Here is a 26,323-nt window from a genome sequence, read left to right as displayed (position 1 = left end):
TATCAAAAGCCAAACTCAAATGTATCTGTCAAGCAATTAGTTTTGAGGACCAGACATTTCAATTATATATATACACATAAACACGACCAGCATTTTATTTTCAAAATTCACCACTTATCAAGTCCATGTTTTGCTCTGACGTGAAATAATGGCACTGGGGCCATGTGGTGTAGAGAGTGTGTTACATAATTAAGTAACAATTTCCTGTTGTTTTCTTTCAAATATACAGAGAGAACATTTGTTGAGATAATTATTAAAGAACAGACTCTGCACTACAATATGCTGGTCAATTGAGGAGTGGTATTGTTCATGGAGTTTTGAGGAACATCACAGGATTGAAATGTTCACTGGAAATTCAATCAACTCCTATTCCCTTGTCAACAATCGTCATGACAGATGTGATCCGCTCATGAAAACTGAATTAAAGAAGAAAGCATCGGGTCTTCTGCTTGTTAAGAGGAGACAATGGTTTATAGTGGAACATAAGCTTTGATCTGAGTACAGAAACACTGACATGTCGTTAGCTAAACATGGTTTTGAATGTTATTCTCAAATGAATGCACCCCATTAAGTTTTATTCTTTTGGGGGATACTCTCCATACATAGACATATACATTTTTATTTTCTTGCATGGCCTTATTGAATAGACTTTTACAGTCACAATGCCATATAAATGTCCACTGAAACATGAATTGATTGTTTGCTAAATAGCTTAGCAGTGGTAAATAAGCTAGGGAGGTCTTTCAAGTTGTGGGGAGGTCTGTCGAGCCAAAGCAGTGTGTATGAGGTTGGTGTCTTTTTTTTCAAACCAAAAATAGCAGAAGTGGATTAAACGGTGCATTTGTCTGCTGTAATGTAAAATTACACACAATTGCCACAATCATTAGCATGACGGCTAACTAGCTTAGTACATACAGTAGTAACTGAGCTCCATTAACTAACTCTTTAACTACATTCATTTGTGGGGTTATAGGTGATATTAACAAAAGCACCGTTCACAACTAGCACATCCACTGTATAGCATTTCCTCACTGTGTGGAAGCTGGTCCTGGATGCTATCAGAGTTTAGGGTAATGTTAGCAGCTCTGTCCTGCTCTGTATTTGATTTGGGGAAGTTTACACTCCAGCAACCTCAGCCAACCTTTCCCGAGATAGTGTTACGTTGCCAAACACATAAGTTCGTCCTCATCCTAAAACCCTTTTCCCCTGTAACGTTAAAATTAAAAGCATATGGTCGGAAAATATGAACAAGTACTTAAGCTAAGAATGGAGTAACAGCCTGACCTTACGTTTTGCTGTATCATACCAGGAATACTTAGAAGAACAAGCTCTAAACTGCAATAAATAACAATACCATTATTTTATGTCTTCCACACAGATCGTCAGCTGGTGACAATATTGACTTTTTGCCTGGGACATGCAGCTTTTACCACAATATCATCTATGTATCATCCGTCAAGTGCATAAGACCTCATTTACAAGACCCCCGTTTTAAAATGAGTCATACTGTTTGCTTAACTAGCTAGCTAGCATTAGCTAATATGGGGTCAGGAAAAGCGGACTTTGCAGATGGCAAAAGCAACAGTTGCTGGCTGGGAATAGGACTATTTCGTCAACTAGACAAACTTTCAGGAGGTTAATCTTGAGGCCGTATTGTTGTAAACTATGTCAGTAACAGTAAATAAAGGGGGCGGGACTTAGAAGAAGAACCAGCAAAAATTGATTGTGATGGCATATTTTCTTGTTTATCTGCTGCAGGTTTCGCTCCATTGTAAATAACCAACCTGAATGAGCTGATGAAAGTTTCTCTCAAAAGACTGGCACACTGACATAAACATGCCCTGTACGAGATCAATCTCCCTCTATATTGAAGCTTAAGATAAAATCTGGCCTATCCAAACATGGATTTGGTGCCATCCCTCTGGTTTTCCACAGATAATTCAAAAAGCATGGCTCATTAAGAACATGGATTTCAAGGCAGGCTGATTGAATTCAGCCCTGCTGCAGAACAGTGCAATGGATACTTTTAAACTGCAGACAATAGCCATTCTGTGCTTAACTGGGATTGAAGCGCAAATATTTCTCAAGTTATTTACAACCTCAACCATGTTGAGGGCAGAAAAGGAAAACCAAGTACTGGATTGTGGTCTGAGGGGAGCGGACAACACAAAGAGTCCTGGCATGAAAATGTGGTGTGGTGCATCTGCAGGCTGGCACGCTGCTCACTGGGTTGCTGCATGCTTGCTTTTACAATCTGATACTGATACATATGCTGGGAGGAGACTGCAGAGAAGCTGCGGCCAGGTCGACAGCATGTTGACAAGCTCGCTGACCAATGTGTGTTTGAAATGTGGGGGGAAAAAAAATGAATGGTTATCTGACCAAAAACCAGTGGTTTGATCTGTCTCTGCCGGAGATGAGAGAAAGAGGAGAAAAGCTGGACTAGGTGTGGGTTAATGCTCACCCTGCATTGCCTCTGCGCTGATGTCTATGTGTGAGAATGATAACGATAATGGCGGTTGACAGAGAAGCCTAACCATTCACAGATTGCTGTGTTTTGCTTTTCTCCTCCAAAACGGATGTTGATTATTTGGTGATGAGCTCTATGGCTACGTATTTGCCTGCAGCGAGATGCCTGCAACTGTAGTAAACAAAAAGCAAGATATGAAGACAATCAGCAACAGCTGTTATAGGACGCTGGCCAGAACCAACATCTCCCTGACCACACCAAACACACAAAGCACCCCCAGCAACTACAGGCTGTGGCATTTTCTGAATATCTATATGTGGAGTGGATTTCCAACCCTGCATACAGATGTCTTTTGAAGCCTCAGATTTGGCATCAGTCAGATACATCAAATGTATCTCAAGCGAAATTCATTTAAAGCTTCTGATTTCATGTGCAAACAGCACACTGTAAAACACTTCTTTGTTCACAACTGAAAAGTCAAATGCTGGAAATTGCATAACCACACTCTTTATTTTGGAAGGACATTGGGCAAATTGGGCAAATCCCAAGATGTGAGAAATAAAGCACTGGACAAACAAGGGCAGAATTTTTTTTTTTTTTTTTTTGTGAAATCTCTGGAATTTTTCCTGTAACTGACCCAGGAATTCACCAACCTTTGCTTGACAGCTGGAGCCAATGCCATTGCTCAAAAGGACCACACACACCTTTCTTGGTGATACACAAAGCCAGTAAACTTGTGTTAATTATATCCCACCAGTGGAGCTCGAAAGGTGGCCACACATTTGTTTGTCAAAACCGGTCAATTTATTATTTGTTGCTTGGTTAACCTTTGACGTTTGGATGTGGCCACTGACCCTCGGGGTCGACAAATGCTTGACCCTGACATGTGGGGAACAGGCAGAGGATGTGTGGCGTCTGTGAGGAAATTCTGCCAGCCATGTGGCGATTCTTACACCCAAACACATCTTTGGCCACAGAGGTTCTGACTTGACCCCTTGAAAACATACATGCAAACACAAATAGTCGGTCCTTGAAACAATTCTAAATTTAAATCTGTTTAGATTTGATGTAATCTGGCAGACTGCGCTGTGGAGAGGACATATTCTTCACATGCTCTGTTGTTTACATGTCCCTCCATATGGGTTTAATCAACTCTCTACACACAGCCAGTACTGGGCATGAAATGAGCTTCATTTCCAGCCAGAGAGATAGAGTCAAGGTCAGGCAGAACTTGTCCTGTTATGCCTTCGTTTATTAAGGAAATCTTCCTAATACTGTTCCACTACATTTACCTGCTAATCTAATGTGCAAAGTCAATATGCCATTCCGGGGAGGTAATATGATTTGGTGGTGACCTACAATGCTTTTATGCCTCTGCAGTCCTTGATATGTAACTGTGACTGTGTGTTAATTTGTACCGATTAGCGGACAATTTTGCTGTAATTGGAAATTAATGAAACGCTAACTTGAAGTGGACAGTTTATTTATTTACTCTGCAAGACAAATAGGACCTGGCTGGTCCCTGTTACAACTCTGTCAGCCACACTGCTGTTTCCAAAGTATAAATCATTTAACTGATAGAGACAGATGACTCCATTTCCGAGGTTAAAAGGGTACAAATTACGGACAAAACCCAAGAAATTCTATCCAAAAGGGGAGAGGTTTACTTTCATTCAATTCAACAAGAGACCAAAGATATTTCCTTTCTGTCTGTTTGCAGCAGATCAGCTCTTGCAAGTACAACGATTATCCAATACTTTTTATGTCATTAAAAATTAACTAAGGTTATCACAAAACTGGAAATGTGTTTGCAGATCTTCTGAAAGTGTGAAAACACTCGGAGATCTGCGATCCCTGTGAACTTGGCTGTCATTCGAGGAGGGCGCATTTGTAACATTAGACGTATCACTCTTAGACCACTAATCAAATTTCACAGGGAAGGTCGTTTGTATTGACTTCCAAATCATAAGAAACGCGATGCTTTGACGCGCAGAAATGGCCCAGAGGAGAGCTGACAAAGTTAATTGGCAAACTGCAAAACGTCTGGGTGGGCGCCAGTACTGAATTGGGATCAGATCCACTTGGGAGATGGCTGGCATTCTGGTGACAAGACGGACCTCTGTGTTGTTGTGTGCTCTTGTCCTTGTGCTCCAACCTCTGCATGCTCTCTGCCCTCATGGAAATCAATTACAGGCATTCAAAGCGACTTTGACTCTGTACGATCTACTCTTGGTGACGACAGCAGACACAGAGGAAGTGAAAAGTCTGTGTATGCCTGCGCACATGTGACCCCGGTTAATGCAATCTAGTTTAAACAAACCTTTGCGGGCAGATTCTGTTTTTTTTCGAAAAGAAAGTTCATTTTTTAAACATTTTTGGAGAAAAATGAGGGCTGCGCTGGCTGTTCGGTGGAGATAGAGTAATTAATTTCAGAGTCTGTCGAGCACGAAAAAGCACTCACATTATCATCATTTAGAAGCTGCACTTTGATAGAAATGTCAAACTACGGAGCTGGAAATGATTAAAGCTCTGAATACGCCATGTCACGTCGAGGAGTGAAGTGAATCACCAGTAATTATACAGACAGAGCTTGTTGGCTTTTGATTATAGTTGAGATTGAGCAGATTTCTTGTGCTGGTGTGCAAAAGCTGTTCAATTTGAAGACAAAAAGGTAAAAAAAAAAAAAAAAAAAAAAAAAAGGTTTTTCCATATATCAAAAAGCAGACCACAGCGCCTTCCAAGGTATCTTGCACGTTTGCCTGCCCACTCTTGTTGTAGAAATAAGCAGTGCTGAAATGCTTATTGTATTTGGCTAGATGGGAAGAACACTATCCCAAGAATTTCATGCATCTCAAACCTTTTGCCCACAATTCTGCTGGGGGAGACACACACAGTCACATTCGTCAGCTAATCACAAGAAATTGGAGTAAACCGCATACCCGTGGTCCCTGGTCGCCTTGATCCCCCTGCAGAGGGCAAGAAAAAAGAATGTCTTGAAATGCAAGGGTCAAACACACACACACACACACACACACAGACAGACAGACAGACAGACACGAGTACGGTGCCAATAATAAGCAGAGGCTCACACCGAAATCACTGAGGCATAATTCAGAACACATTGATAAAGAAAAATAATACAGGAACCCTCAGCTATTCATTGTGGTTGACAGTAAAATCACTTATGATAACAGGGACTGACATGAATTGAGTATGAAAGAAAGAGAGAGAGAGCGGCGGTGTGAGGTTTGGTGGGTTTCGGTGAGGGGGGCTGAGTGTGGGCGAACTGCATTGCCAGGCCAGATTTTATGCCCCAGAGATCTTTGGCTTTCTGCCTTTTCTCGGGGTAGATCTCTGCGGATGGAGCATGTTCCTGAAGAAGAAAAAACGTTTTGGTTTTGACTGAACCTGCATGGTGAAGACTGTGGGTTTATCACATTAGAGTGAAACCAAACCAGAAGTAGACTTTTGTTTGAAATAAGTGAAGGAAGACCGAATGCTGGACCTTAATCTGTCTAGAATCGGATAACTGAACATCCTTAAACCATCTGATTTGATGCGCTCCGCTCTCCTGTTGGCTGAGTTACAATTTAGCCACAGCAGTAAAACGAGCCGAACAACTTATCACACATGGATGGGAATTTTGCTCAAACAAACGTCAATGTAATGCCTGAGCAATTTCAAATAAAACAGCTCTCGGAATTTTTGTAATTTTTCATTGGGCAGTCGCTCAGAACCGGATTTAACGGGAAAACAGTTGCGAACGGCCACGCTGATGCGCGCTTTAGTCATCTTGGGTGGGAAGGAATGAACACAGTTGTTTTTCATTTCATTAAACTGCAGATGAAGTGGTTCACATGAGAGGCATGAACATGCATCTAATCAGGAAGACTGGGTCATAACGGACCCTCGACATTCATTTTTATCTGGTTTTGTAAGTCATACTTATGACTTCTATTTTCAGCTTTAAAGGACACTAACTGAGAAAAGAAAAAAAAAGAAAAAAAAAATCACACTGTTGATTCACGACGTTTGCCAGCGATGTCATTCCACACCCCACATTACTAGAAATCATCAGTTACCATAGAGTGCAGCTTGTCACGGATGACAACCGAGATCATCAGTTTCTCTGTGTTTAAGTGTAGCTCTGGTTTGCACTCTCACGCCATTTCATCTTATTTCTCATTTTTTATATCTGAATAATGTGAATAATGTGTTATTGCGCAAGTTGTTGCTAACCTCACACAAAATGTGAATAAACACTTAAATTTATTCATTGCTATGTTGTAACAGGCCTTGATCTTCCCCAGTAGCGTTTTAGAAGTAAGCACTTTAAAATTGAACAGCCACTTGTTTCCATTATACCTGAATTCAGGGACTTTATCAACTTTGGTGTGAATTAAAGGATGTCAGGTTTTTAGTCTTTCACAGCAAAGCCACGGTCACACATTTGTCCCCGAATCCTGCAGACTTATAAAGAGACAGTGTGGTTATTTTGCATGCTCCACTGCTGTTTTATGGAGGAATGCTCAGCGAGGCATTTAAGGGCTTCAACTTGGGCTCTGGCTTTCGGTCATTAATGTTCTGTGCTGTGGATTTGTGAACGACAGGAGAATTTAAATATTCAGACTCTGAGACTTGGGGTCAGGATGACTTGAATGTGAATTACAGCAGGACTTGCAAGATGAAACTCTTTATGGACAAATTAAGTGTGAGGAAAGCAAAAACTAAGACTTTTATTATCTTGACCTGTGAAAATGTCTGAGGGGTGAGATTTTAAAGACTGAATTTCACATGATTCTTAAAAGAAATTATTTAACATTTTGGGAAATGAGAACATTCACCTTTATGCCAAGAGTTAGATGAGAAGATTGACACTGCTGTACAGTCTGTATACATGTCTGTACAGTGAATATGAGGCTAGTTAGCTTTGCTAAAAGACTGGAATCAGGAACCTACCTTTGTGCTAAGCTAAGCTAGCACAAAGACTGACTCTAGCTTAGCACACACACATGCACACGCACGCACAGTGTGAGTGGTATCAATCTTTTAACTAACTCTCTCTACATAAAGGCAAGGAAGAACATTTCCTAAAATGTCATCCAAATGTCATATCAACCAAAATATAAAATGTATTCACCTTTTCACCCTTCAGACCTGGAGGACCCTGCAAAGAGAGAAAAAAAGATGTTTCAAACTTTACACAAAAATAACAAGAAAATGTCAAACAATGGTTCATGTCAGTTAGCTGTAATCGTTCTGGTGCCATGGCACACTTTGCTTAGATACTATCCTCCAACTGTGAAAAACCAGGGTGACCAATCATTGTTAGCAAAGAAACAAACAGAGCGGCTAAACAAGACGCGAACATCATGAACTTTGAGGGAACTGCTGAAATCAAAAGATTAACAAATTGAGTTTTGATGAAACCATCATTGTGTACTTTTTGACATCACTTTCATCGTTTGATTAAAATGACCTGTCAAAGACTGGGAACTCGTACCTTATGCATTGTAGACAGCAGGGCTTATATAAACATACAATTAAAACCAAAAACAGGCCCAAATCAAGTCCATGTTTACTTAGAGGATCGAATCCAGAAATCTCCAACCAAGCATTGGAAAGCACATTGTAAAAAAAAAAAAAAAAGAAGTGCCCCGATCGAAAGGAACACTTCTTTTTCTTTTAAACGCAGCCGTTTTTGTAAGGCAGCTTTGCATCCAATGTCTGTCAATCAGCAGGCAGGGGCTCCTGGGTGGGCTCAGTAACAGATCAAGGTTGGAGTAGAGGATTTGACGAGGAGATGTGCATCTATACGCCTCGGCCCTAATGAGCTTGTGTTCTAAAAACTGTATTTTTAACATTGATGTGGAAGGATGAAGTTCAGTATGTTGGGCTCTGTTTCTTCCTTTGAGGTCGGACTTTTGGAAAAAGCTATCTTTGGAAAAATCAGTATTAGATCGGTGTCAGCAGAGTGACTAACTGACCACCCGCTTCGCAACAATGTTCACGAGTCCCTGGAGAAACTGAGAGAGACTGTTGTGCCAATGCTAATCTGTATTTCTCATGAAAAACTATCTGTCGAACACATTTATTAGAGACTACTTGTTTTTTCTGGTCATAGAGAAAGTTTGTATTTGAGACCAGATCTGAATCCTTTCTAGTCACTTCAAAGATTTGGAAAACCGTGCATGTCTTCATCTAACTTCGTCACTGCTTTTCTAGCTGCCAATCAAAATGTCAGGTATGTGCTCAGGTAAAAAGAACAAGTTGTTCAGCTGTCACCAACACAACTGTAGTAACAGCTGTGCAGCGGCTACTTGTCCAGGATCACACTGGTTTGTTTCCAGAGATATCAGACACAGAGAAAAAGAACACTGACACTAATCCATAGATTGATGACATTAGGGTAAGACCAATGTTTGGATGCTGTTCCTCTGAGTTAGTGGGCCAGTGACCCAGAATAGCAGGCTTGCAGACACAGACAGGCTTCCACTGCACTGGCACATAATAGCACAGTCTGAAAGTGAAATGCTTCAGAGGTAGTCCAGCACTTTTCCTCAGCCAATATCTACCACACTGCTCTGGGGGAAGTGAGCTGTAGCCAGGTTTCTGCCTGCTCAGTGTCTTTGGACATTATTTTTGATGCATAGTTAACCATCTGTAGCTTTTTGTTTATGTATAGCCGCGCAAGCACGAGCACGCTTGGTGCATCGCGCTATTGATTCAAATAGGAGGCAAATGTTTTCGCTTCAACAGCCGCAAAAAAAAAAAGCTGAGGGGAAATGCTGCTTTAATACACACACACACACACACACACACACACACACACACACACATCCAAGGAGGTGGTCCCGCTGCTTACTTGACTGGCCATACAAAGAGCCACAACACACTTGTAAACACAAAATGCGCCATTATGAAAACAATGTTTGAGATTGCGGTTCCCTGGGGGGGAATAACAGAGGCAACATATTGGACTCAAACGTGACTTTTACTTTTATAATGACGCAGAGGCATTCCAGAGCGGCAAAATAAGTTTCCAATGTGTTCCTGAAAATGGAGGGCAGCTAAATCAGTCCAGGCTACTTTTTTTTTTTTTGTTGTGAAGGAAAATTGCCTTTGGACAATAGGAGGTTATTGACAAGCTGTTACTGCAAACATATGAATGGCTGCAACAAGGAAATACATAAATATACCCAATGCAGCTTTTTGCACAAGCCCGCGTAATGTATTATGTCTGGCACTGTAAAATACATGTAGTTGGCACGCACAATTGCTGGGCTAAATGACTGGGCACCATACGTTTGTGGAAAGAAATGAAAAAATCAGTTTTATAGGATTTAGCATTTCAATAAATTCAGATTGTTTCAAGATAAGAGCAGCAACTTAGTGAAACCTGATCAAATCCCCGCTAAACTTCCATAATAGGGCAAAAAAGCATGTCTGTATTTTGTTTATGAGGGAAGAAATGAGAAAAGGTCACAGGTGTTAGATACTGACTTAACACTGGCTGGTAGTGAGAGGGTTGCCGATTCATGTAACATTGTATAAACAGGGTCGGCGTAATGAGCTATAGCTTCAGCCTACACCTTTTTCATCCAATACTATCAGGCTTTATTTCTAATGTATAAATATAAATAAGGAGCGAAACAAACAAGCTGAAACTGATGATACATTTCTACAGTAGATATCCTAAATTAATGATGAACTAAATCGGTGATTCCCTGTCAAATAAACTCAAGCACCCTTTCCTCATCGCCGCCATCTTTTTTCAACCTTTTCATCAATTAGCTTTTAGCTGTTTAACCTTCTCTGCATGTTCGCTAACTAATTTTCATGCACTCTCAAGTGCCTCAGTATGTGGATATATTTTTTCATTCAAATTCAAATTTTTTTTTTTTTTTCAAATTATTTCAGCTTCTCCATAATCTAAATATGTAGAGCGAAGCAACTGCAGATCTACCCCCTGTGGTAGAAGTACTGCTGGCTGGGAATCACTATATCTGATATCTATGCTTGATATACAACAAATGTTTTCCTATCACAGATGTTAAACTGTATCAATAAATTAAAGACTTGCTAATTATAATTCACTCAGCAGCATTTACCGATTTGTACTTCACACTAAGTGGAATGCTGCTTTTGACACACCTAATCATATCTTGCTCAGATCTTGCTCATTTTCCTCCTCTTCTAGCTGGTTGTAAAGCATGTGGCAATGATTTCACTTCATAGCCTGCACCTGCTCATTATACGGCCCATCATTTGCACATCACTCGGACAGACGGCATCCACTGGAGCTTTTCCAAAAGGTTTAAGTGCGTACAGTGAGGGTCTTTTATAGAGACTATTAAACAGCTCTCCTGCAAAGACTATTTCAAAAGGAGCAAACTGTACTACAGCAGAACTGCAGCGGGTATCTATTTGTCAAGCCGTCTCCGCAGCTTTGTGGTTTCAGTCTGCCTCGAGGAAGGTTTCTCATCAGCACCTGTGTATGCTTTTCACATCTTTTTACAGCTTCTGCTCTGGCTCTCTTTCAAAAGCAGCCCTGCAGCAGGTGCTTCATGGCTCATCAGGCTGCTCACGGTGCATTAGTGAGTTGGTTTGTTGAACATGATTAACCCTCTATAGTATCATCAGCACCTTTATATTCAAATCACACTGGATTCTCGAGTGGCCACGTGAATGTATGTTCTGAAAAGCATGCCAAGATATGAAGCTACCGGCAGCATCCAGGTAGCGTGAGAATAGAGTCTTGTCATCGCCATAAGGTTGCCAGGCAACCAGGAGGGACTCCAAGAAGTTTTTGTAAAAATTAAAGAGTTATATTAAGATATTACATGCTAAATACTGAGCTTTAGAGGTGCTGGTGAAGTCTGGTTTGTTACCTGTGGACAGAGGTAAGCTAGCTGTTTCCTCTGTGTTCTTGTGCTAAGCTAAGCTAACTGACTATAGCAGGTAGTAGATTCATACTTGTCAAATGTCAAACAATATCTTGAATAGATTTGTATAGAAACTAAGAATATTGTTGCTTTTTCCATGTGTATCTCAAAGTATTTCACTGTTGTTTTTCCCAGAAAAACATCTTTAAAAATTAGTCCCAGTGTGGGTGACTTACAAAATATCAAATATGTTCTCCCGATGTGTTAAGATGAACAAATTGCAGCCGCCCCAAAGCATAAGCCCCATATCCACTTATTGAAAATGACACACATCAGGTTGATGGTAAGCCTCACATCTTCTGCTGCTTAACGCTGGGCAAACTTATGTCAAACTTCCATCATGAATTGATTTGTAACAGAACTTCCTGTGTGCATGATATTGTGGAGTTGGTGGACCACTGGATCAAGATGCAGCTATTTTGTTTTTTTCCTATCCAGATACATGCGTAGCTTCTCATTCCAAGCCAAACCGTGACCACTGTCTCCTGTAATGGCCTGAATGAGCTGTTGGTATGAAAAAAAAAAGAAAAGAGGAAACCCCTGCCACCTTTAAAATAGAGTGGGGGAGAAATATGGAAAGGTCTGCAGGGAAATATAAAAAGGCAAAGGGAACTGGAGCCAAATCCGTAAGCAACACGGAGAACATGGCCATTCATATTTGAAAGTTTGGCTTAATAACTTCATATTATAAGGAAAGAGTAAATGATGCTCAATAAACTGATCCGGGCACTGTGGGACATTTCATATGCGGCTCCTGCAATGATGATTAAAAGTGTTGCGACATATTGTGACCATATGCCGCTTTCTCACAGATTTACTGATCTCTAAATTATTTATTTGGCAACTTGGTTTCCATCCTTATGTCTCTGATGTCATATGTAATATGGACAGAACTCAACTTAAGCTGCTGCTCATATCAAGCCCTTAGTGGGATTTTATTTGCATTGTTTTATTTATGGTCTCTATATGTAATGTTTATGTATCTGTGATAAGTTATGATGGGATCTGTGATGTTTGTAATATTTAAAATATTTTATTTTCATAAATATGTGCCTGATCTCGAATAAAGACAACTGATCTAGTGACTGATTGATTTAAATACACAAATTCAGTATTTCCATTGTTATTCCTAGGATAAAGTCCTGTTTTTGTAGGCCTGTAATCAACCAAGAGAAATGGTTTGACTCCTCACTCTCACACCAACTCACCAGCTGAAAAGTACCTCGCTTCTGTCAGCCTAATTTCAGATCGTCTCACTAAGAAGTCAGGACATTGAATAGCCATTTTTCACATTCCTACTCTCCTATAATTTTCTGGAAACATGATGGATGAAAGCGAGACAGTGCCGTGCCTGACTGTGCAGCGCGAGGAGAGAGGCTGGCTCACATCCATTGCTCTAGCTGTGGTTGACATGAGCAAAGTAATTCTTGTGGCTTTAGCTGTGAGCTGCTGGTACGATCTCGTGAAGCTATCCACTTAATCCAACGAGATGCAAAAAGGCAGGAACGTGGGATCTGCATGTAAACTCTGTCTGGGCCCGGCTGTATTCGTTTTCATTGCAGCGACCTGTTAAACCTGCGGAGGTCCAGAAAATCAATCCATCAAACAGAGCTCACATCCTCGCTGGAGAACCTGGGCCAACTGGGCTGGCAGCAGTTGCTGTAGCCCCGAACTGGCCACATGGATCCAATCACTTCACCCTGGAGCACTGGCATCTCAGAGCAACAGGCCAACAACTACCGCTTTTACAACCTCATCTTTATGAGCATACGGTTTTCTCACACAGCTACACAATATTAATAAACATGTGTGTACACAGGAAGTTAAGCAAAGCAATCCTCCAGGCTCCAAGTGTTGACAAGGAATGAGTAAGTGAACAGGGGGGCAGGTGAGGAGTGTTGCTCACCACAAATGTGGGAAGTCGGCCAAAGTAAAGGGGTTTGAAAGGCCTAAACCCTGACTTACGCACTTCGCGCTGTAAAGTGATGCATCATGTTGCCATGCATCAGAATACAAAGGAGATTTAGATCTCGCAACAGCTTCGAATCAGTTTGACCTGACTGACACCAGAATAGTTTGACATTTGGGAAATACGTTTATTTGCTTTCTTTCCCTCTGGGTTAGATGAATGTTTACAGTAAATATGAGGCTACCACCAGCAGCTGGTTAGTTTAGCTTATCATAAAGACTGGAGACAGGGGATACTAGCTAGCCTGGCTCTGTCTGCAGGCGACTATCAACACCACTAAAGCTAATGAATAAACATGTTATGTTTTGTTTGTTTAATCTGCTTGCTTCCAGTCTTAATGCTAAGCTAAGCTAACCAGTTTGTGGCTGTATTTTCATATTTACCCTACAGAGTAGCACTGACCTCCGTACCTAACTCAGCAAGAAAGCAAATGAATGTGTTTCCCAAACTGCTGAACTCTTTCCTCAAAGATTACAATCTACCAGCAATGAGTTTTCAGGAGCGATTCTCTTTGCACAATGCAGGGAAAATAATGTAGCATCCATTCTCTTGCTATGTTTGTCATAGAGTAAGTAAACTGAAATATCATCTTGATACAAAAATATAAAGAAAATGCACCAATGAAAAGAGCGGAAATGACTGCAAGATACACATTTCTCCATTTGCCGCTAAAACCCGCCTGCAGGCGTCATTGGAAGTGAATTCTACTCAGTTTCAAACATGCACAACCCTGGAACTGAGTAAAAGACATCCAGTAAAAACATATCTATATGTACACCTCCATCTGTTAGTTCTGCATGGGAACCCTCAATCATATTACCATGGGCCCCGGGGGAACTTTTTTTTCATGGCGGGAAACTAATGGAGGACAGGGATGTGAGTAATCAGAGCAGAATGGGCAGGAACGGATGACCACAAGTGGCTGGTGCTCGTCGGGGGAATCTGTATGCAGAGGTTAGGCAGGGATAGGAAAACCACACTGGAAAACTGACTTGGGAATGGCATCTGGTTCCCATATCCACAGTGTATCACAATTAGCCGGCAGAAAATGACTTTAATGTGTATGTATGTGTTTGTGAGTGTGTGTCTGCTTGTTGTTATGTGTTTAATGTTCTTGTGGGAGCAGGGATGCTGTGAACGGAGGAAAGTGAAACTGGTGGTGTGATTGGTTATAGGTGTGTGTGTGTGTGTGTGTGTGTGTGTGTGTGTGTGTGTGTGTGTGTGTGTGTGTGTGTGTGTCGTCCAAGTGCAGTGGCCAGACGAACGGAGGAGATTCTTTATTCACAATCTCAGTTCAGGGAAGGTCTCGTCATGCCTGAGGAGGGGAGACGTTTAAATGGCTTTAACCAAATTGTAGGCATAAAAAGCCAAACAGTGAAGCTGACATTTTTTTCTGCGCAATACGTAAGCAAATTTCTGACCCACAAAATTCTTGTCGTGGATATGAAATGTTGAATAAGGGACAGTGTTCCAGCTGGAAAAGTATTTCTTCTGTTGATTCAATCAGAACCACATACTGGCCGCTCTACATTTCTCATCATTTGATGTTATGAGTTGAGGGAAAATTCCTCTCAATCAAAAAGATGTCGACTTTTCTCTTCAACTTACATTTATACGGTGTTAATTCTCCTACCACTCTAAGGTAGTGACAGTCAGTTTTCCCTGCGAGGATTCAGCCTTCTCAGCCAACCACGGTGCACTACGGACTGCCTCAAATCACTGTGTGTAAACCTCACGCTTGGCCCGAGCGCTGCCCCTCGTCATGTGCTGACAGACAAGCGCCGCTGATGGGCACAGCGTGAGCTGGGCACTGACATCTAAAAGGTCAAACTCTTAATGTTGTCACATCTAGTGCCAGTAGGCCTCTTCAGGCACTGCTGCCCTTATGAGCCCAAATAATCGCTGTCATGTCAGATAGATCCACTTGCAGCCTCTTCAGTGCCAGAGAATGCATGTACACGCCGATGTCCTCTGTGCTGATCTGGAACTGTTAATGGGCATTTTCTGTTTTAATCTCACAACATGCAACCGAGAAACAGGTGTAAATTAACACATTATCAGAGCATGCGGGGGGCCTCTTTCAACTAGAGTCTCACTTTAGATAAACTGGCACCTTCTCCTCCTCCGGCGGGGCAAGAGTGATCAAAGTTCAGCTGGAATATGTTTTATTAACAGGTGTGGAGCTGCGGTGCATTGCAGATGAAGGATGAAGGGTAGAGGGCGGCTAGGCTCCTCTGCTTCACCCCCACACTGCCTCTAATCCCTGTATCGCAGCTGCATAATTCATATGTTATGACAGATCATCCTCAACCTGCGTCGCTGGAATCTCAGCCGATGAAGAAAATGGGAGGTGGAAACTACTCGTCAAATACAGATACAGACATAACCAGCTATATTTACCTTATTGCTAACATAACTGAACTCGGGCTTGCGAGGGTTCGTGCTGCACAGTGGCCGGCTTGCCTTGAGACTCCAGTGTGGTGCAGAGGCATGCTTAGTGATTGAAGTGGGTTTGATATTTCCAAGATTGTATCATTTTGAAATATTTCCCCCTTTTGCTTCTGACCAGATTTCAAAGCATGCTCGTTTCTTTGTCTTTCTGTATAATTTTAATTTAGGAAGGCATACAGTGTGTGCTAAAAAAAAAAGAAAAAAAGTACAGCCGGCGGGTGGTGTTAGTGGGTACTCGAGTGCAGCCTCAGGGATGGTGTTTTATGCTTGATTAGTGCTAAATGGTGTGCACACACAGCCTTGATGTTTTGACACAGACCACCCTTGGAGAGCCGCGGAAAGATGAGAAAAGTAGATAAAAAATGAGAAGCAAAGACCTGATCACATGATCACCAGCTGTCATTTCACAGACTTAACTGACCTTTATGGAGCCTACAGTAAAAATAAATATTTATATGGTGTCAGTGGAAAGAGGAGTCGAACTACTCTTCTTGTAAATGGTGTAAGAGTTAAATATCACCTCGGTGCATATCTGTATCATGTCCCCATTCATATTTTTTCCGATCTGTCTGGAGAACGAGAAGCGCTATCCAAACAATCACCACTTGACGACTGACCCTGTGATCCCAATGCGAAAACGGACACAAGAACTGAAGCAGTGGAAAAGATGGGGGAAATCAAAACAAAGCAAATCACTTTTCCATGTTTAAACGCCAATTGTGAACCACCGATGAAGATCTTTTCCTGATGAGTTTTGATTGAGGAGGCCTATCCTCTCCCTGTCTCTGCAACCACAGGTCCCTGTCCGTTCATCAGCGGCTGGGTAACGATTAAGTCGCAGAGGTTCTGTAATGACTTCAGCAGCGGTCGGTTTGTTTGGATCCGAGGGCTATGTACAATTTACGCAGTATTCCCAGAGTTATAGGGGGAGCTGTTGAATATTCATAGCGACGTATCCCTTGCCATCCCCCGGGTGGGCATACCAAATGAGAAACCACATAAGATCACTTACTACTGCCTCTGTTTTTTAAGGAAACTGGCACAGGATTTTTTTTTTTTCTTTTTTTTTTAACTTTAGAAACAGATTTGGTGACCATTGGGTGAGTCACTGTCAGATCATTGTAGTTTCTGAAGATTTGTCTGTAGAAATGTAGTAACTCACCCAGACTTCAGTTTTTTTGTCCGTATTGTAAATTATAGCCTCTTTTTTTTTTTTTTTTTGTGCTATATGGCTTTTGCTTTGCCGACAGTAAAACTAGGATCTCTACCAAGCATTTACAGCACTTTCTGTGACTTATAGCAACTTTGTCAGAGTGATTTGCTGTCAGGTCCTTACTGCATGTGTGCTGGGTTATACTAAAAGGAGTAATCTCAAAAGTACCAAATACACAGGCATCCAAAACATTTACAAATCCAACCTCTCCTACTGTATGAACCCCTCAGAGAGAACACTTGGAATTCAAGAAGTCGGCTCTTGAGACATCTCACAGTATGATTTTATTTGTCAGATGTAAAGCCTGGCGAGAGAGGCTGAGAAGTGAGACCACCTGCACTTACTTACGTCCCAGAACCCCAAGAGCGAGTGTCTGAGAAGGCTCCGAGGATTAACTTACGACTTTTACAGCTCAGTCGGCGCATGCTATTATACCTATTCAATCACACTTGCCTCTGGACTATAAATAATTTTAACAGAGTGCACACACACACACACAGTGCCCACTTGACCCGGTTATACAGGGAACTGTCACAATCCCCCGGTGCCTATGTATGGATGGGTTTGTCTTCATCTTTGGGGAAACTCTGAAGTTTTCCATCTGGTACAGGGGAGTGAATCTGTGATCACCCGGCAGTATAATGAGGTGAGATAATCTGTTCGGGTTCAGGGAGCTGGCAGGGACGCAGGCTGGTAGCAAGGATATTACAAACCAGACTGACCAGATGACAGGGAAAAGGGTCTGTGTTCGGGGAAGGCTGGGATGAAGAGATTATTTTAATAATAGAGTCAGAGTGTGTGGTGCTACCGAGATTTCTGGTAGCAAATTTGTCATAATTAGATGTCTTCTACGTCATGTAAAAACATAAAGTTGTACTTTAATGTCTGCATTATGGTTTATTACCTGCTGAATGTTCCCCTTGTTCCACTGGATGCTATCGGAGTTAGCAACGTTAGCCGCTCTATCTGGATTTGTATATTGGAGAAATTTTGCCTCAACACTTGTTTAAACTAGCTTTACACTGCAATACGAGTCTACATGTTTCGACAGCTTTTTACCTGCTCGCTTTAGCCTCACCCTGTTAGCATGTATATGGCCTTTATGCTAAGCTAAGATAACCGGTCGCTGGCTGTAGCTTCATACTTAGCATACAGACATGACAGTAGTAGCAGTCGTCTTCTATCTTTCTCAGCAAGAAAGCCAATAAGTGTATTGTCAAAATGTCAAACGACTCTTTTAAATGTGACCTCATGCTTTTATGCCATCTCTTTTCTTTCATGAAAACTGGTCTTGACTTGACTACTGGATGTTTGCAACTTGCAACAATTTTACTGTTGGGAGGGGTTGGAGTTTTTACCTTCACATTGCTATCACAGTTGGGGGAAGATGTGAAACAGGCATACTTACAGGAGGTCCTGAAAAGAGAAAGGAAAAAATACATGGTTAGTGTGTTTTCAATCAGTGATCAAACAGACTCAGATCATCAATGTTCCACTGAAACCACATATCCAAATAAGTCAGATGGGAAAGCGAGCTCTTGCTGAGATTCGTTTCCTTGGGAAAGAACATTTCACAAAGATACGTCTCTTCCATGATGCATTCACAGACTACACCAAAGAGACAGACATTGTGTTTCAGCAACCCGCTCGTTTTTGCACCTATGCTATAGAACAAAAGCATTGATTCTTATCTATTTCCCATGCAGTTGTGGCAATAATGGCCACCAGGCCTGGCGATCACATTCTACATTTGTAAGTGGCTCTAATTTCACTACTACAAGGGGTTGAGCGCTTGTTAAAAAGTCCCCCCACGTTTTTTGTGAGGTGACACTCGTCTTTTTGCCAATTACTGCAGCTCAAAGGACTGTGTGCCAACGTATTTCAGGGCTCCCCTGAACCTTGCAAATCATTTTAGGTCTTTAGGTTCTTATTAAAAAGGTACCCAGCTGCTTTAACCCCGAAAAAAGGCTATTTTTTTTTTTTTTTAATTTCTTTACAAGTCCTATGTCCTTGAACTGTTCTTCTTCATGACCAGGGGAAAGTGCAAATCGCTCCTGCAGCTGCGGCATTTAAGGAGCCATATTTGAGGCTCACTGGGCTGCACTTCTGTAGCGTTGTTTTATGGATCGCTGAGTTACAGTAGACCACTTAGCTTTTAATAAACCTGCTCTACTCGGTGTGTTTTTTTTTTGTTTTTTTGACATGTCCCACTGCGTCGATAGGAACAGTACAAAGTTTTCAACTACCAATGATGGGAAAATCGAAGAAATAATGTGAGAAAAACGTGCAATATACGTTTCATTTAATGAGCACCTCAAAGGTTTTAGAGGTTGTTCAAGGACTATGAATTCTTGATGGCCTCAGTTAGACCAAAGACTGAATTAAATCCATGTAAAATCAAATAGTTATTCTCAGCCTGTTAAATAATCTATCCTCAAAGCTCCAGCATCACTGACTCACTCACTCATTCAGGTCTCACTTTCTCTTCTAACACTTCTACTGATTTCCTCCACAATTTGTCACCCTCCTGCTGTGAGTGTAAAGCTCCCTGTATTGTACTGTATGGAGCATGTGATAATGGAGAGTTGTTATAATGCTCTAAGATGACACACAGCTGCAATGGGGCTCTAATAGTCTTTCCTGTTTCAAAAGAGGATTTATTGTGAGGAAAAGCTGCTTTTCTTCATACCTGAAACTGATGCACCACTGTAACGGTAAATTGCTCAAGCTTCTCAATTTGAGGCATCAATTCCTCCTTTTGTGAATGCAGGTACGTGAGTAACAAGAACTGGTTATTCACATGGGGAAAATATGTGAGGAAACTTCTAACACTTTCCAGCACTGACCACCTGCTAGAACAGTTTGAGACTGTGGCTTTCACTGCTACAAAAACTTTTTCATCCTAAACAGTCATGCCACATTTTTCCTTTTCCATATGTTACCGGTAAACAAACAAGAGATCCTAATGAAGTATCCCATTCATTTTTAACGCATAGGTAAATATCACCGTGTCTTTTTCCTATTTGTTCTCTCCTTCAGTTGCAGCCAAGTCTGGGCGAAAGCTTCCTTTTGCCTTTGTAGATGAGTAAACTCTCAAACACCTCCCTATGAATTTGTGGGAACCTTGCAGCAGTGGCTTAGTTACTTTTTGGTTAAAGCAAATCATGAATTAAATATGCTTCCCTTCAACAACCACCAGTGTTGAGGACTTAAAAGAGGGAAATTAGATTTGCAGAAGGCTTACAGTGCAGAATGCAGCTCGTCTGTGCTTGTCAAGGACAGAATTTTTCTGTTGAAATTTTGTTTTTCTCCTCCTGTCGAGTGGGTACACAAAGTTTGACAATGGCTCCCAATAATGCAGCACAGTGCCACCATATTTATTTGTTTTTAACACCTCTGTCAGTTTCACGGAGAATATGGCTCCACTTTATGTTCGCCAGCATATTGGAACAGTACATGTAGGAGAAAAATGTAAAACTATAACTGCATGCCGATATGCAGAATCACTTTTAGAGCATTTTTTCCTGTACAAGGACTTCCTAAGCCTTACTTTTGTAAAGCTATTTAAATGCCATGAATTCTTTTGCAGAAGCTGCACATAGCCAAGTCACAGGCAGATAAAAAGCTGCAGGGAACACTGCTACAGACTCTCTGAACAGGCACTATTTCAGGTTGACAAACTTGAGCCAAATCTCTGATTTGACAGCACACTTCAGCTGTAGTCTGTAATTTGGGGCTATTACAGAGAATGCTGAAGCCTGTTGTGGCAATTGTTCCCTATTGTCTCCCACTGATAGACCACTGTGCCACTCCAGTCCAGACACTGGAAGTGGGTAATACTGTTCTCTTGTTTCCGATTGACTTTTTGAGAGGAAGCCACTCACATTCTCTCGCTGACCAGATAATGAACAAACTGTTTTTGCACAATGGTGCCATGTGAAACACGCTGGCGGTGCGGTAGATGTTTGTTGGAAAGTTAAGCGCCACATAAACAAAGCCTGTGGCGGTATTTCAGATGTGCAGCCAACCGGATCATTGAACTGTTGTCCATCTGTCATTTCATTTCTCTTTTATCCCCCCCCCCATCTTCCCTGGCTTTCAAGTGAGACACTGCATCAATTTAGTATTACGTAAGAGTGAGCGGAGAGCCACACCACACTGATACATGTCTCAAAATGCAGAACTCGGCCTCAAAACGGGATCAGAAATTAATTTGGCAAAATCAAAGATGAAGGAAGTAAGAGAATCTTTGATACTCAAATGACAGACCTCAACTGATTCGGTTATATTCCTGTGACTTTAAAAAGTAGCGACTGGATCTGGCGGTGAAACCAGCAGTGTTTTTTCCCCTCCACACAGACACAGTGTTTGTTTCTCAGGCTGTGAAACCAAACCGCTCCCTCATTGCTCTGCCTCACTTAAAATTGAGACCTTGCTTTGCCCTGTCTCTCTAATTTCTTTTTACAAGGGCAGTACTTTTGTTCCAAAGCGCTGGCTGTGCTCCGCTGCACTGCGCTCTCAGCACAGGAACGCCGCCACACTCCAGAGCCCATTATCATTCTCACTATCAGGTGAGCTGGAGTGTGGCTGCAGCTCCCTGCCAAGCACATCTTCTCACTGTGAATTCAATTTGTGGCGACACTTTCCGTCTGTGGGAGTGTCACCGCACAACATGTCCTTTTCCTAGATACTCGAGGCCCTCGGCTGGGCCAAGTTTGTTGAGTCAGCTCGAGAGTGTGCGTGTGCGTGGGAGGAGGGAAGACAGATTGGAGATCCTGAATGCATTAAGACAACTTGTTGCTGAATTTGCGGGGGCCAACAAGCGTGGGTTATTATATATACTGAAGCTGAACATAACTACATCATGTCTGGGATCAGCACTGGAAGGGTTGGAGTGTCTCAAAGTTTAGACACGGACGTCATCACCTTCAACTAGTTTTGGGCATCACTTTTACTTTCTCAAACTGCACTGTCTCCCAGTTTTACTGTGAAAATCTAGTGTTTCTATAGCAACTGAAGCTGAAACAATCCAAGCGAACACTGAAACCACCAGGCCACAAATTACACATCTATAACCTATTTTGGCCTCCAAAGATATACAGTGTACTTTTACATGATTGTAAGTGCAGGATGATTTGCTGATGTCCTACTGAATTATTCCTTAAACGTTTCTGGATTGAGACTACGGCAATCTTTGGCCACACACACACAAACACACACACACACACACAAAAACAGACACACATATGTACATACCAGGTTCTCCATTGCGGCCTCTTCTTCCTCGCTTTCCCGGAGGTCCTGCAAAAGAGAAGAATATAATACATTTTAGTCAGTAATTTAATTGTCTTGTTGTTTGTATAGGTTTCAGATTCTTTGAGTATTCTCACAGTCAAACCACCCAACGGCAGGATTAGGAAGAGCTGCTGAAAAACATTATATTTGGACTAAAAACATTTCATAATCTCAAGGTTCATTAAGCACCGCGGCTGTGTTTAGACGTAAGCTGAGGTGAAGAAGGGAAACACAAACAAAAGCGCGCTTCAGCCTGTCATCGCCATCTCTCCGTTTTTAATTTGTTTAATTAGTTTATCTTCTTGTTTATCTGGACGTGCTTTCCTGTTTGCCATTTTCCTGCCAGCACTATCAATCTGCTGAGGCTCAGCTGGAGGAGTGAAACAATTACACGCTTTGTCAGGTTTTACGTGTTGAAGACTTGACTGGGTTGTATTGTATGCAGGTAAAAAAAAATAAAAAACATTGGAAATTGGGAGAATCTATCCCAAAATGACCTCCTCCCTCTCCTCCTACCAGCAACACATGCAGTCTTTTCCTGAGGTTGGCAGCTGGAAACAAATTTTCAAGCATTGGCATTTTGTTTGCTCTCTGCTCAAAAAAACTGGGTGCATTCACAATTTATCCGCAGGGTGAGGCTACAACTTTTAGACTGGCTGGAAATTAAAAGTTGAGCTCTTATAATACGGTTCCATGGTAGTATATGGGCTCGCTCCACCACTGCGGAGGACTTGTCGACTTGCAGTGGAATAATAATATCTAAAAAGGAAAATTGCACTTTCTACTGAACATGAAACGAGCTGTCGGTATCAAAGAGATTGGCAGTCAATGGAACCAGGAGGAACAATCTTCCCAGAAAATATCCAGATCCAATTTCAGGCAGCAAAAACACTGTGAAGAGTTATTATGCAAATCGTTTTGAAATCTCTTTTGACCCCTATACTGCCAAATAATAGCATTTTGTCGTCATGTTGGGAGTTCAAGATAATTACAGTGTTGTAATGGGGCTGGTGAAAGATTTGGAACAGACTGCACAGCTCAACATTAATTGCCCGGGTGTCAAAAGTTGCTTTGAGGGACGACTTTATGACACTGAGCTTTTGTCAGCAGCTAAAAAAACAGACTCAAAATACAAAACAACCAGATTAATTACTAGTCCAAATAACCTGACCTAACCTCCCACCCCAGCCTGTATGAAAACCTGCTTTCAAATTTCAGCACGTTCTTGTAATCCACTTTCCTTTCCGTATTTGCATGCCTTTCTAAACTTTGCTATCTGTGTGCCGCCATAAGGAAGGGAAAATAAAAGCAAGAAAGAACAATCTTTTTTACGCAGCGTTTGGCTGATTTATGATCCTCCAGATGTGTTACTGGGGTGCAAAATGCGGGATTATGTTGCACAACTCTTTGTATGATGCTTAGTCCTCAATTTGATCCCACTGTTTGGCTCCACTTCAGCCTCCAACCCTGCTCCCTTTGGACGGTTTCCAGGATAATGTCAGGCGCTGCCAGCGAAGGGTCCGGGCTCAGTTTAAAGTATATAACCACAGGTGGAGTTTGACTCTCACTTTACTATGGCTCACATCAACCCTGGTTTCTCCATAGGTTTGTTTTCTAAGGTTTTAAAAGAAACAGACGGGGGTTTACTGCACTTGGCAGTCGCTTCATTATTGCTCACTTTGAAATGACACTTGACACCTTTGAGAGGAATATTCTGTACGACGATACAACATCCTCCTGATTTCGGTGGTATATTTTTGACAGATACTGAGAAAACTCTCCCCACATGGGGGTTGCTGGTCCAGACAAAATACCCTACATCATTTTCAGCTATCATCTGGATTCACAATATTCATCACAAAGTTTTTCATTCTGATTATAGACTGTAAGGAGAGATTCCCATTCAACCCAACTGTACCAGGAACACTGAAAAAAGACAAACAAAAGCCAACAAAAATGCTATGACATTTCAGTTTATAAAACACAAATGAAAGAATAACTTTTCAAAGTCCATCAGGCCCAGTCAAAACAGCTTTACAGATGGTTTTTTTTAATGAATTAAGACAAAATAGTGACCAGGTATTGTAAGACCTCGGGCTATAAATGAAATGAATAGGACTCAAACTTGGTTCCAGAGGGCTTAAGCTGCCTGTCAAGGAAAAAAACATGATTCCTGCTCAGAAATATTGTGCTGGCCTGGTGTTTTCTCACAGCATCCCAACTACGGTCATGGAACAGTGGCTTATGAAAAAATGCAGCGTGGAATTTCATGATGAGGGTCAACAACTATAAACAATTTGTTGAAACCTTTTCAACCTTTTCACAGATTCTGACTCTGAAAGTGAAATAAATCGAAGTGGACTTGATGTTCATTCAAGGATTTTGGTCAGACATAACAAAATGAACCCTTGCGGTGATGTATATTGTGTTGTGTTATTTGGTGGCTTTTCTGTTTTGAAAAAATAAACAGCCGAAAGGCATTTTATAATGCAGGACCACAGAGAAAAGGCATCAATGTAAGTGCTATTTGGCTTTATTATTAGCCTCCCGCAGCAGCACAGCTCTAGGGATGGCAGTGTTGGTCTTTCGGTTGGTTGGTCCCCCACTTTGGTCCAGACTGAACTATCTCTACAATTATTGGATGGATCGCCAAGAAATTTTGTGAAGACATTCATGGCTCCCAGACTAATGACTTGCTGATCCCTTGACTTTTCCCTTAGCTCCACCATGATGAATATATTGTGTTTTTTAGTTACATGTCTTAAAAGACTACTGGTTGGATGGTTTCTTAACTCTTCATCCTGCCCGTTATCAAATCAAAAGTGTAGTTGTACAAAACTGGTCTATGACCAAATAAAGACGTTAGATTTTAGTTGGAAATGGAAATTGATGATAGGGGCGTCGTGTGGCGTAGTGGTCTAAGCAGGCGCCCCATGTGTAGAGGCTACAGTCCTCGCTGCAGTTGGCCCCGGTTCGAGTCCCGCATCGGACGGCCTTTACTGCATGTCATTCCCCCTCTCTCTGCCTCCCCATTTCCTGTCTCTCTCCACCATCCTGTCCAATAAAGGCACAAAAGCCCAAAAAGAAACTGATGATAGTAGATATTGAGTTCTGGTCACTATACCTCAAGACTAGAGTGTTGATGTTCTATGTCAGTGTGACGCTGGCATGAGATGCTTAGCAGAAGTTTTGGTTACTTAACAACACAACTTAAAACCAACAAAATATAAACGTCAGCTGCCGTTAGTATTCTACATCAAACTGACTTTGGCACGAGATGTTGTCCTGAAATTAAATATTGGTCACCTGACGTCACAACCTACAAACCAAATATTAGTGCGCAGCTACGTTGGTGGCCTGCCCTCTAGGTTAGCACACTAACATGCTAAACTAAGTTGGACAGAAGCATGTTAGCAATGCCATTGTGAGCATGTTGGCATGCTGGTGTTAGCATTCACCTCAAAGCACTGTCATGCCTAAGTATATAGCTGCTAGCAGAGCTGTATAGGCTCTTAAACAAGTGGAAACGGAAATTTGCAACCATGTTAAAAATATTATCATATGTAATTACTTCAAGAAACTCTACATATGCACATTTGAACGCCAAACACCAAAAGAAAGCAGCATGTACTGAACCTGAAAGTTTAATGCAGACTAGCGCAGCATCATGTTTAACAGGAAAGTACACAGGAAAAGTACACAGTGACTTGGGCGCCATGGTAACAGCCAAAGTTAGAAATGAAATGTACATATGGACTAAAGGAGACTGAAATATCCCAACTCGTTGCTAACTGTTGTTTTGACCAGTGAATATGAGAGACTGTCACACGACTCATCTCATTACCAGTTGAGGTCATTCATATGAGAGCAGTAATTTAACTGCTCAAATTCAAGGACTCGTACAACCTCTCAAAAATCGTCATTGTGTCTTTAAATATGATGGTAATAGGTTGTGACGTGAATGGCACCAAGTTAGCTGT

General features: G+C 41.6%; 1 protein-coding gene across 1 annotated transcript in view; it reads right to left on the bottom strand.

Moving 5' to 3' along the window:
* LOC130164805 (collagen alpha-1(XXV) chain) overlaps positions 1–26,323 on the bottom strand; it is a 145,455-nt gene that overhangs the window by 42,537 nt on the left and 76,595 nt on the right. The window contains exons 3-6 of the mRNA XM_056369776.1: positions 22,305–22,349; positions 18,457–18,464; positions 7,611–7,637; positions 5,410–5,436 (exon numbers count right to left, since the gene is read on the bottom strand). Coding sequence (XP_056225751.1) covers positions 5,410–5,436; positions 7,611–7,637; positions 18,457–18,464; positions 22,305–22,349 — 107 coding nt within the window. The remainder of the gene's footprint in view (positions 1–5,409; positions 5,437–7,610; positions 7,638–18,456; positions 18,465–22,304; positions 22,350–26,323) is intronic.

Source organism: Seriola aureovittata, chromosome 23, assembly GCF_021018895.1.
Source record: "Seriola aureovittata isolate HTS-2021-v1 ecotype China chromosome 23, ASM2101889v1, whole genome shotgun sequence".
Classification (NCBI taxonomy): domain Eukaryota; kingdom Metazoa; phylum Chordata; class Actinopteri; order Carangiformes; family Carangidae; genus Seriola; species Seriola aureovittata.
This window is presented reverse-complemented; position numbering and strand designations above follow the sequence as displayed.